The 12,601-nt window shown below is 49.0% G+C and overlaps 1 protein-coding gene across 1 annotated transcript in view; it reads left to right on the forward strand.

The window, feature by feature from the left end:
• The first annotated feature begins 8,468 nt into the window (after nucleotides 1-8,468).
• LOC147881255 (uncharacterized) overlaps nucleotides 8,469-12,601 on the forward strand; it is a 58,047-nt gene continuing 53,914 nt past the window's right edge. Inside the window, exon 1 of the mRNA XM_087402359.1 lies at nucleotides 8,469-8,621. Within this exon, the coding sequence (XP_087258485.1) occupies nucleotides 8,469-8,621 (153 nt within the window). The remainder of the gene's footprint in view (nucleotides 8,622-12,601) is intronic.

Genomic DNA, 12,601 nt, shown 5'->3' on the forward strand with positions numbered 1-12,601 from the left:
GCTTAGGCCAATGCTCCCTGCACACAGTGGAAGCTCAAACACAGAGAGATAGCTCAGGAATCATATAGTGGTAAATTCAAATCCAACTTCACTTCCGTGATGTGTACTATGCATATGTGCAGACAGTAAATGAACAATGCGCTAGAACCAGCAATGTATGATTGTCCAATGTGGACCAAATCAGATACAAAAGATGTGTTCAGTGTGCCACCCTCTATCAGGAGAGTGCTGACTACCGTGCACACTCAGTAGGCTGGATCCCCAGCCCTAATACCCATTGATCTGGACCTACCAGCCCACCCAGTCTGTAAACCCTACAGACTGGCCTGGTACTTGCCTATAAATAGCCTGGGTTGGGTTCTGCCTGGTACTGCGCCTGTTCCAGGTTTTTTCAGTGTCAGTTTTCTAATCTAATCGAGTCCCTAACGGCCGCGTGGCAGTTCCATACCTGCTCCTTTTTTCCTGCCCTGCTCTGGCCCTTGGTACAGCTCCGTACTCATTTCTGCAGCCTTCTTCTGAAGCACCTGTCCGCTGTGCAACTGTTTCAGCATTAATCGCATCTGCTCCTGACCTTTCCAGGCCAGTACACCTGCGTCAAACTGCTCCGTACAGGTCCTGCTGGCCATGCCTCTGTTCCATACTGATCCTGTCCACCAGATGCTCTCCAAACAGCCAGGCAAGGTCCCTGCTGCTGCCCACATGGCAGCCTGACTGCTGCCCATGTGGCAGCCCTGATTTGATCTTGTACATGATGTACTTGCTGCCTCTGCCCACATGGCAGCCCATGTGCTCCCCATGTGCCAGCGTACCATTTCTTTGTTTTATCTGCCCATGTCGCAGACTCACTCACTGCCCACATGGCATCTAACCTATGCTGGTACAGCTCCCCCATGCTCCCCTGATTTGGGGGCTTACAAATGGGGAAATGACCATCTAAATTCCAACAAAGAATATGTAATAAAATGCAACGGTGACCCAAAAGTAGAATGATTTGAGTATTATTTCTCAAACACTAACTGGAAAAGGAAAAGGAAGCTTTATAGGATACATGGATTCAATTGCTTGAGGGCGTGAGTGAACCCTTAGAAAATAATCATCTCTCTCTGAGAGCAGGAGAGAGTTTAATTCTCCCCTCTGTAACTGAAACATAGCTTCTGTTTAACATTGACTAGTTTAGGGTAACCTAGGGACTGTTAGTAGAAATACCAGAGAAAGATGTAGAGGGGAAGGGTTAGGTCTCTCTTACTTGAAGAGAGCATGAGGATTAGCAGATCCCACAAGCTAAAAGCTTGGTGCTGTCCTCCTTTGCATGTGCAGCCTATGGCGGATGCTTAGAAAGTACCAACAATCGTAGAATAGAATAGACTTGCATTAGTGACTGAAAGAACCTGAAAGTACAGCTGAAGCCCCTTATGTAGTTTCAGAAATGTGGGCCAGGACACCATTTCTTATGGGATAATACAAAAGGGTTGCCACGTGGCAAGCCCACAATCAATCCTGGAAACACTACTAAAGGTACAAGAAGAATGCTAAAGTAACTACAATTAGTGGGACTCTTAATTGGCTTACAGAGCCTATTATCTGGCTGTCTACTAACCTAGAATTCACTACTGGTACTCCTACTTACAGAAATCTTGTCCTCAAAATGAGTACTGAAAGGAAGGGTGTAAGGGTACTCTGGCCTGTCGTGAACAGGAAAGACTTAAGTTCAGTTCATTATATATGGGAACTCCTCCAAAATGCTCTCAGGCTTCCATGTGGAGTCCTCCTCTGGTAACCCTTTTCACTTAATGTAGTACTCCTGCAAAACCTTATTTCTAAGAATTTTTTCTCTATAGCCTAATATCATTTTTGGTATGTATTCTATTTGCCCTGATTCATCCATAGGAGGCAACTCTGTTGCAACTGGAATTTCTGCTCCCACATGCTTCTTAAGCAAGGATACATGGAATACATGGTGGTAGGAGGTAGTTCCAACTGTTAGGCTAGATCACCAACTTCCCTTCAGTGAGGCATATCTATGTGTGTGCAGTCTGAGATATACCCAGTCTCTCCCCTGAAATTCAACATGCCTTCTTTTTTGATCAGCATACTCCTTCATTCGAGATTGTGCCTTGAGAAGATTATCTTTGGCCAAGTGTAATTTCTGAGGTTGAATACCAGATAAGCAAACTTCTTGCCCATGTCTTGGAAAGTCATTCTCATGTCCTATAAATTCATAGTGAACTTACCTAGTATTTTGAGCCAGTCACAGCCAAGTATAATATCAATAGGACCAATATCCAAAGCGAATAGATCAATGGTACATGAATGCTCTGAACAAAAGTTAATCACAACATCAGTACAGATTCTCTGGCTGGTGGTGAAAGTACCATTAGCAACTTCAACCTTCAAGCTGCGTGGGAGGTCATCCATTGGAAGCTTCAATGAGTGGATGGACTTAGCATTTATAAACCTATGGGTGCTTCCACTATCCACAAGAATATAGGCATCTCTGCCCAACACTTGCCCCTTGATCCTGAAGGTGGTGGGACTGCTTACACCCTTTAAAGCATTGGCAGGTATTGTGTACAACTCTGGCTAGGTATCCCACGAAATTTCTTCATTACTCATAGCCCCATTACCCTTAGCTTCCTTGCAGGGTTCATGATTGTCCAAGGTATTCTCAAGATTCCAGGTCCTTGCGCCATTGAAAGCTCTCAGCTCACATTGGTTGAGGCCACCTGGGATGAACAGATAATTGTCATCATCTACCTCATCATCCCTTATAACCTCCTGTCCATAGTCGTGAAACTCTTTTGCATTTTCAGATTACGAGACGAATATAAGCATACTTAGTTTGCTTAGTACTGATTTAACTTTGCATGCCTCCACACTCCATTCTCACCACACATAAAGCACAGACCTTTCTTTCTCCTGTCATCCATTAGGGAATGAGATAACTGTATGTGTACCTCCTTTTCCTTATCATTATATTGATGTCTATCATCAGATTTAGAACTCTTGCCAAAAATATTAGTCTTTGAAACCTTAACTGTAGGATACTTGGGAATTATCTTACATTGTACCCCATAGGTAGGTTGAGAAGGCGTAGAACCCACATGAAATTTCTGCTCACCAATGGGCTTTTCCCAAATATCATCCATAGTCGATGACTTTTGAAAGGTCCCAATTCCAATAGACTTCTCCTTGGAGTTGGATTTGGGCTCCTATAACTCTACTAGCTGCATAGCCTCATCCGAAAATTTGGATCTGGATGCCATTACATTTGAAGCAATAGATGATTGTAACCCATGTATAAATTAAATCATTCTCTGCTTTTCGTCTACTCCTTTCACAAACAAGGACAGCTTCCAAAATTGATATATATAGTGCCTAATTGACCCATTTTGGACTAAATCATACTATTGGCACACATATTGATCCACAATCAAGGGTGAGAAAGAAAGACAGAAAGTTTATTAAAGCCTTCGGAAGACCAATGGGTCTATGAGACTGTGAGAAACCTGATACAATGAGCTGTGGTAGTGGAGCTACTAAACGAGCATCCATACCAATGCAGAATGCAGAAAATGCAAAATGACATTACTAAATCCTAAATACAACATAGTCATATCTCGACTATATATATATCAATCTCAGCATCATCGTCGACATCATCATAACCATCATCATCATCATCAACAGCAGTAGGACATCAGGATGGATGGAGCTATGGAAGTGGAGGCATGAGGTCAGCAGTAGAGCATTGTCGCCCCCCCAAGGGTTCAGTCCTGGTTATGTCTCCTGGTCGTAGCTCTGCGTCTGACCAGGGCCACTGTGACCCCCGTCGGGCTCCGATTCTAAACAAGGAGGGGATGTCCCCAAGTACCTCTGTCTGAGCTGTCGGGTCACAGGCTTTGGGTCAGAGTCATGTCAAGGCCTCGCCTCGTGGGGGTCTGTGTGATCTAGCTGAAAGAAAGTCGTTATAGAGCTCTGAGAAGTATCAATCGAGGAGGAAGTCCGCCCCCGTCTCCGTGCTCGGAGTATCCTATCGCGGTGTCTGAGCACCTCATGAATGAAAGCAGCCAAACATTGCTGGTTTGGGTAGGAGAGGAAATGGGCCAAAACTCCATAACTATCTCTGAAGAGGCAGTAGAAACGCCCTCGGATCTCATAGTAGATAGGACACCTGAAGATGAAATGCTCCTGTATCTCAACCTCCTGCATGTCACATAGTGTGCATATGCGCCTCTCCATGGATAACTGCTCCGCTTTGCCGCTTTCGATACGAAGTCTGTGTGAAGAGACCCGGAATTGCCCAAGAGAGATCCTCAGCGAGTGGGGTAGGTGAATCTTCATGTATCTTGGTGGATCAATGAAACCCTCCACTGTGATATGTAAGACGTGATCTCTGTAGAAGCCCAGCTTCACTGGAAGATCACTCGGGCCGCCCAACCAGGTCCGGAATGTGTGTAGCTGTAGTAGATCCTTACGAATAACCTGGTTGACCTCGTGTGATAAGAGGGGAGAAAAAGGAGCATCCATGTTGTACTGGAAAGGAGGCAGTCTGTCCATGTGGAGCCCGAGTCCTGCAAACCATCTCTCTGTGCGTGCATACCAGCACCTCTGGTCCCCCCCTGCTGCAAGTGCCATAGAAGAGGACAATGCTAGCCATGGTATCATGCTATGCCCAGATGTGTAATCCCCATACTCCCTGACTCGGTACAGATATGTGATGACTTGAAATGCAGCATCTAGCTGTAATGGGGGTGACCCAAAGTCCGCCTGAATGATCGGGTGAGGGACGGATGGCTTACCACAGATCATCCGTGATAACATGTGAACTTGAAGCCGCTCCACCCTGGCCCACTCTGTATCCAACAAGTCTGGCCCCCAGCATGGATTTCCATACATCCTTGCTGGGCGGACCAAGGAGTCAAAAAGCAACCCTTTGGTCCGTGGATCCAGGAAGTGAGATCAGAAGCACTATCTCTCTAGCCTAGCCAATGAAGCATATCCTCTGCTCAGGCATGTACGCATCGCGGGTCTCATGGTGAAGATGGGTCTGGAAAAAACAAGGTAAGCATATGATGAAACTATCTCAACAGGGGACCTATCAAATGTGAAATGCTCATCTCGCATAATGGCTCGAGATGTATTGAAGATCATAACCTTGGTTTAACCCAAGTTGACCTTCAAATCATGAGACTCAAGGTGTCTCTGGAGCCTCTCTGTTGAGGAGGACAAGAGAGCCACGTCATTTGCGTAAAGTAATATCCGGATCAGCGTGCCCGCGAGGGAGCAACCTACCCCACCCTGTGCTTGCATCATTGTCTCGAGCTTGTTGATGTAGAGGCCAAACAAGGTAGGTGATAAAGGGCACCCTTGTTTGATCCTGATAGTGCTCATGATCTCATCTGTCCATCCAGATCCTGTCCGGACTCTGCCTGAAACTCGCTCATAAAGTGCCATGACAGCCCAAATGATCTCCTTAGTTGTAACCCAAATCTTGTAGGCGTTGTATGAGGTGGGCCCTCGGAACGGTGTCAAATGCCTTGTGGAAATCGACAAAGCAACAGTAAACCCTCTGCTTCCGTGCCCTTGCCTCCTCGATGATACATCTGAGGGTGAGAATATGGTCCATGGTCCCATGATCCCGCTTGAAACCGGCCTGTCCCGCTGCTCTGAGTCCTCGACACTCTGCAAATCTGTTGACCTCAGAATCAAGTACTGATGCATAAATCTTGGACATGACATGTCCAATCATAATGGTCCTGTAGTTCTCCGGGTTCATGGGATCCCCTGCCTTGTGGATGGGTGAGATAGTGTTGATGGTTCAGGTGCGTGGGAACCCCAAGCAAACAGCTTCATTAAATAGCTTGCCTAAGATTGGCAGGACTAGGAGGTTAATCCCATATGCAATGAACTCAGTGCTGCACAGTCTCTCATGATTCTTCGCTCGGCCATTATGAAGTTTCATCACGGCATCCTTTACCCTCCCCCTAGCGAAGAGGGTGCAGGATGTGGGGCGTGGGATATGTGATAGGTTAGGGGCATATCATAGAGCGTGCGTGCATAATCAGTCCACACTTGAGTGTCAGTGAGTGGTGGGGAGGATCGTCCCTCTAGAAATCTCCGCCAGAAGTCCTTAGAGCTGTTACTAAGTAGAATCTTCAGTAGCTCCTCCTCGTTCCGACGCACAAAGTCCAGTTTCTTCCTGTGTACCAGATGACGGTACTCGCGTAGTGTCTCTGGTTCGCCCGGAAGGCTGTTTTTTGTTTCGAATCTGAGCCGACGCGTAATGCCTTACACTCATCATTGTACCAACTATTATAGGGTACAGTCCCAGGTGGTGGTGGGCAGGTGGAGCGGGTGGTATGGGGGAAGGTGTGAAGAGCAGCCTCGTGTAGTGAGCGAGTGACTAGGACAGCGCGATCCTCTAATAGGGATATAAAGTCAATGTATGCGAGAAGTATGTACAGACGGCCATAGTAAGTAGGTGAGTGATCGCGATCAAAGCGTATATCATGGTAGGTGGAGTAAGAACTCAACGGGGTAGAAAGTGCTGTGCGGCGGGGGGTAGAAATGCTAAAGAAAAGATAGGTGTGATCAGCCTCTGGAGGGGGAGGTGCTACGGTAAAGTCAGTGATGCGAGATGTGAAGGCAGGGGATCCCATGATGTAGTCCACAACACTGCAGCCTCCCCCATGCGGAAAGCAAGTGAAGCCACCGGATGCGGGCCATCTGTCAAGATCATTATAGATAATAAGACCATGCATCCTGCCGAGGTCTAATAGTGCCTGCCCATAAGATGTGAGCGGTCCTCATCTGTCAGCTGAAACTTGTAGCATACGTGCCTCCTCAAGGTCAATGTCTGGCAGTAGAGTAGAATCATCCCTGAAGTCGAGAAGTGGTGCCTGATTAGCCCCTGTCCTTGCGTTGAAGTCCCCAACTAGGAGGACCTCCCCACGGCCAGAGAAGTGAACAATGGACTGGTAAAGAGCAGCGAATGGGGATGTCTCATCCTCCCCTTGAGTATCTTTGGCAAATCGGGAGGTCTCGGGAGGGAAGTAGCAAACTGCAATAAATAAATCCCGGCTATCCATGTGTCAAATCTGGATGCAGAGAAACCTGGAGTGTGGATCTCTCTGCTCCACTGAGATGGCCCCCAAAAGTGTGGATCTAGAAAGGACTACGACTCCTCCTGACCCTCGAACCCCTCCTGTATCCCTCGTCTCATCTCTGTAGGCAGACTCCCATGTATACCCGCTGACTATTGGTAGTGGGTGCTCTGGACTCTGATGTGTCTTTGTGTAAAAGACTATGTCGTGATCTGTATAGGATTTCGAGAAGTTCCAGTTCGAGATGGTACAAAAGATAGGGTCTCGGATGTTCGGGTCTCATAGACCCCGCCTCCGTCTCATAGACCCCGCCTCCCTATGCGATAGGAGAGGTGGGTGCCCGACGGGGGCTTGTAAGGAGTCGTCCATCTCGTACTACTACCCACTTCCCCTCCTTGTGGGCTTGATTCCACTGCTGCAACAAAAAATGCTTCTCCTCAACCTGTAGTGGAGTGAGGTCCTCATCCATGGAGATTGCTGGATGGTCTCGTAAGGCTGACCTGCGACGTAAAGCCGAAAGTCGTGCCTGGGCGTCATGGAACTCCGTTGGGGTCCCTCCCAACCCGCCATGCTCTCTCAATCCTATGCTCATCTGTCCCTAGGGTAGTGGTCACAAAGGCCTGCGCATCTGTTATCGGTGTAGCCTCAGTGTGGGGAATCCCACGTACTCTGATGTTGAGAGCCTTGCTGGCTCTTTGTTGCTGCTCCAAGAGGGTAGCTGAAATGGTTACCCTTGCAGGTTCCCGTTTGGCTACGTCAACCCGTTTGGACGTCTGCTTATGGCAGATTGCATGCTCGCAATCTGTGCCTCCACAACTGGCGTGCTCCCTGGGACTGTACGTATGGCAGTGACCTCTTGTCGGAGCTGTGAGATCTCCTGTTTGAGCCCCTGAATAAGATCAGCCTGGACTCGGATAGCCTGAGACTGCTCCTGTATGAGACGTGCCTGTTCCTGGGTGAAGCGTGTCTGCTCCTGTGCGAAGTGTGACATCTCCCTCTCGCGCTCTCGGATGCTCTGGACCTCCATCAGCAACTACTTCCAAGTCTCTGATGGGTCAGCTCATCCGTGCTCTAACGGAAACTGAAAGGATTGTGGCCTAGAAGTGTGAGGATGAGACTGGAGGCTGGGTGAGATGGGTGCGATATGGAGACGATGGTGGCCTGGAGAAGGCGATCCCAACGTGGTGTGGGAGCGTGGGCTGATTGAGAGGCAGAGGGGAGAGAAAGGTCGAGTAGTGTGGGACAGTGTATGACCCCTCCAAAGTAGGTGTCATAATTGGAGAGAGAATTGTAGTGGGAGACGAAGGGAGAGATGGTGGCAGTGGCAATCCCTCTATCCTAGGGGAGGGTGGAGTAATCGATGTCATGGGTAGGGGTGTGTCAGAGCCAGTAGTTGTCACTGTAGGCGTAAGTGGAGTTGAAACTGGAACTAGAGCTGACGCTGAAGCTGTAGCTGAGACTGAAGCTGAATCTGAATCTGAAACTGAAGCTGAAGCTGTGACTGGAGCTGAGGTAGAGGTGGGTCCCGCCTTTGCCTTGCTGTCCACTCCGAGTCCACTGTGGTTGTAGCGTGTGTTCACATCTTCGAGTTTCAGTTGTGTTTGTTTCTTGGCTTTGTTGTCGTCTTTCTTGGCGGCTTTATCCATATCCTTGCCACCTTTCCCCATTTTGATAGATAGATAGAGAGAAAGGTAACAACCACCTCATGTTTAAACTCTTTCCATGTAGCCATAGTTGGTTTGAGCCCACTGTTAACAATGGACTTCCCCACAACTAGAGAAGTCAACAATGGACTGGTAAAGAGCAGCGAATGGGGATGTCTCATCCTCCCCTCGAGTATCTCTAACAAAGCGGGAGGTCTCGGGAGGGAAGTAGCAAACTGCAATAAACAAATCCCGGCTATCCATGTGTCGAATCCGGATCCAGAGAAACCTGGAGTGTGGATCTCTTTGCTCCACTGAGATGGCCCCCAAAAGTGTGGATCTGTAAAGGATTGCGACTCCTCCTGACCTTCGAACCCCTCGTGTATCCCTCGTCTCATCTCTGTAGGCAGACTCCCATGTAAACCCGCTGACTATTGGTACTGGGTGCTCTGGACTCTGATGTGTCTCTGTGTAAAAGACTTTGTCGTGACCTGTATAGGATTCCGAGAAGTTCCCTGGTTCAGACCATAAGGTACCATTACAGTTCCAGATGGTACACGATAGGGTCTTAGATGTCTGGGTCTCATAGACCCCGCCTCCCTATGCGGTAGGAGAGGTGGGTGCCCGACGAGGGCTTGTAAGGAGTCATCCATCTCATACTACTGCCCACTTCCCCTCCTCGCGGCCCAGGAGCTCACACAATGTGATGGGTGTGGAATCACAAACTTCTTAACTTATGTGCATAGATGTGCAAGCCAGTAAATAGACAATGCTCAAAGACAAATATAGAAGCAACTCTTTATATTTCCATCCGTCCAGAAACTAGGACAAGATACAATACCAAAAGGTCCTTCTACTACAAGCCTGGAACTTCTAGATCTCTGAGGCCACATGCTCCACCTCGAGCATATGTAGACTCTCTGTCTAGATCCCTTCCACCTTGCTGTCCGGAAGCCAGCCTAGGTGGGCAGCACCTTGAGCTCAGTCTGCAGCCCTATGTCAGCCTCCTTCTCCTCCTGTGTGTAGGTCCAAGGGTGGGCCTGTGGCTGCTGCTGTCTGCTTCCCAACTGCTGCTTCAAGTGATGATGAATGAGGGCTGGAGGCCCTCCTCTTATAGGCCCCAAGGGGGCTGGGAAAAATTGACCAGCCTGCACCAAACTGGCTGACCAGTCTGGCTGGTGCAGCCCTATTAGGGCTCACAAACCGGGGCCTTTTGGGCCCACTCTTCTAGGGCCTTGGCCCTCCAATCTAGGCGGCCCAGCCTATATAAAGGCAGGTCCCTGCCTCAGGGAAAAACCGACTAGCCTGCACCAAACTGGCCGACCAGTCTGGCTGGTCCAGCCCTATTAGGGCTCACAAACCGGGGCCTTTTGGGCCCACTCTTCTAGGGCCTTCGCCCTCCAATCAAGGCAAGGGCCCAGCCTATATAAAGGCAGGTCCCTGCCTCATGGCAGCCTCCTTTGCTGCTGCAACAGGCCTCATCCAGCCCCGCACTGCTCCGTACAGTTGCACGCCACCTGTCCCGGGTCTGCACACCCTCCGTACTGCTCCGTACAGTTGTGCCACCTGTCCCGGGTCTGCATACCCTTGCTGATGTCAGTGCCACCTGTCGGCCTCTATTCGGGGCCTGTTCCAGCCCGTATAGACAGCCCTTGAAGCGCCTCTGAAAGGCTGCTGTGCTGCCCAGATGACAGCTCATGTGCTGCCCATGTGGCAGCCCCTTATGGCTGTCCTTTCCCTGTGAGGTGCTGCCCATGTGGCAGCCCCCTCCCTTATCTTTTCTGCCTAGGTTCGCCCCCCCCATGCTCTCCTCATACCGAAGTTAGGGATAGTGAATGAGACAAAACTGGGGGAGGAGGAAGGGAGAGCAGGGGCTGAAGAGGGCGACATCACTGCTCTTATATCACACAGCAAAGTCAACCAAACTCAATTTTTAGTAGACCAGAACTCTGAACACACTTGACTGAACCTGAGTCACCCTCCTTCTCACAAGGGCACAATCCTCCAGGCGTGGAAGTCGATTCCCAAGAGCGTCTGAATCAGGGTCATCCTTCAGCAAGGTCTTTGCCTTCAGGCTCCCACACCTGTGAGCCTCCTACTTGGGCTCTGATACCATGTTAGAAATGACCCAATAGAGGGTACGCACAGCAAAAGACTAATAGTAATGCCCAGGAGCTCACATAGTGTGATGTGGGGTGTGGAATCACAAACTTCTTAACTTATGTGCGTAGATGTGCAAGCCAGTAAATAGACAATGCTCAGAGACAAATATAGAAGCAACTCTATATTTTTCCATCCGTCCAGAAACTAGGACAAGATACAATACCAAAAGGTTCTTCTACTACAAGTCTGGCACTTCTAGATGTCTGAGGCCGCGTGCTCCACCTCGAGCATATGTAGACTCTCTGTCTAGATCCCTTCCACCTTGCTGTCTGGAAGCCAGCCTAGGTGGGCAGCACCTTGAGCTCAGTCTGCAGCCCTATGTCAGCCTCCTTCTCCTCCTGTGTGTAGGTCCAAGGGTGGGCCTGTGGCTGCTGCTGTCTGCTCCTCAACTGCTGCTTCAAGTGATGATGAATAAGGGCTGGAGGCCCTCCTCTTATAGGCCCCAAGGGGGCTGGGAAAAGCCGACCAGCCTGCACCAAACTGGCCGACCAGTCTGTCGCTGGTCCAGCCCTATTAGGGCTCACAAACCAGGGCCTTTTGGGCCCACTCTTCTAGGGCCTTGGCCCTCCAATCAAGGCAATGGCCCAGCCTATATAAAGGCAGGTCCCTGCCTCATGGCAGCCTCCTTTTCTGCTCCAACAGGTCTCATCCAGCCCCGTACTGCTTCGTACAGTTGCATGCCACCTGTCCCGGGTCTGCACACCCTCCATACTGCTCTGTACAGTTGCGCCACCTGTCCTGGGTCTGCATACCCTTGCTGATGTCAGCGCCACCTGTCTGCCTTTATTTGGGACCTGTTCCAGCCCGTACAGACAGCCCTTGAAGCGCCTCTGAAAGGCTGCTGTGCTGCCCACATGACAGCTCATGTGCTGCCCATGTGGCAGCCCCTTATGGCTGCCCTTTCCCTGTGAGGTGCTGCCCATGTGGCAGCCCCTTATGGCTGTCCTTTCCCTGTGAGGTGCTGCCCATGTGGCAGCTCCCTCCCTTATCTTTTCTGCCTAGGTTCAACCCCCCCCCCCAATGCTCTCCTCATATGAGGGCTTACAGATGGGGAGGTGACCATTCCAACATTGGCAATCTCATTCCATTTATCTTAACAATACCATTATTCTATCATAAGGGAAAGTTACCACATTACAATAAAGGCTAAACTAAAAGAGATTAAGTGCTCCTAATCTCAACTACCAAAGCAAGTTCCGCATTAAATACAAACATTTCATTAATTTTGGATTTATTTTTTATCTTTGGATCAACCCTACTCCTTACCAAGTTTACATCACTCCTAACAGTTCTTAGCTTAGTGAAAGCATTATCAAACTTGTAGTCTCTTTCCATGCCTTCAACCTTGTGTTCCAGTACTGAATTAAGTTGTCCAACTTGGCCAAATAGCTTCTGCTGTTGGTCCACAAGTTATTGCATCAACTTACACTGTTTCTCATACACTTGTTCTTGTTGTTCCAACATAATTGCCATGAAACCTTCAAAATCAAGCTTGGTCTTGGGGTGAGGGGACTTAGAAGGTGACTGGTTAGGAGATCTTGAAGGACTTGCCTCCTCATGCTCATGGCCTGAATGCCTCTGTATAACCCATTAACTTCCTCATACTCCATTAGAGGTCTAAGATCTGTAGATAGCTTACCCTTCTTAGAATTAGTGTCACATTTCCTTGGAGCCATCAGAGTTTAGAAGCAG

The sequence above is a fragment of the Dipteris shenzhenensis genome, chromosome 31 (genome assembly GCF_047967505.1).
Source record: "Dipteris shenzhenensis isolate YYH24624 ecotype China chromosome 31, Dip_SZ_1.0, whole genome shotgun sequence".
In the NCBI taxonomy this organism is placed as follows: Eukaryota; Viridiplantae; Streptophyta; class Polypodiopsida; order Gleicheniales; family Dipteridaceae; genus Dipteris; species Dipteris shenzhenensis.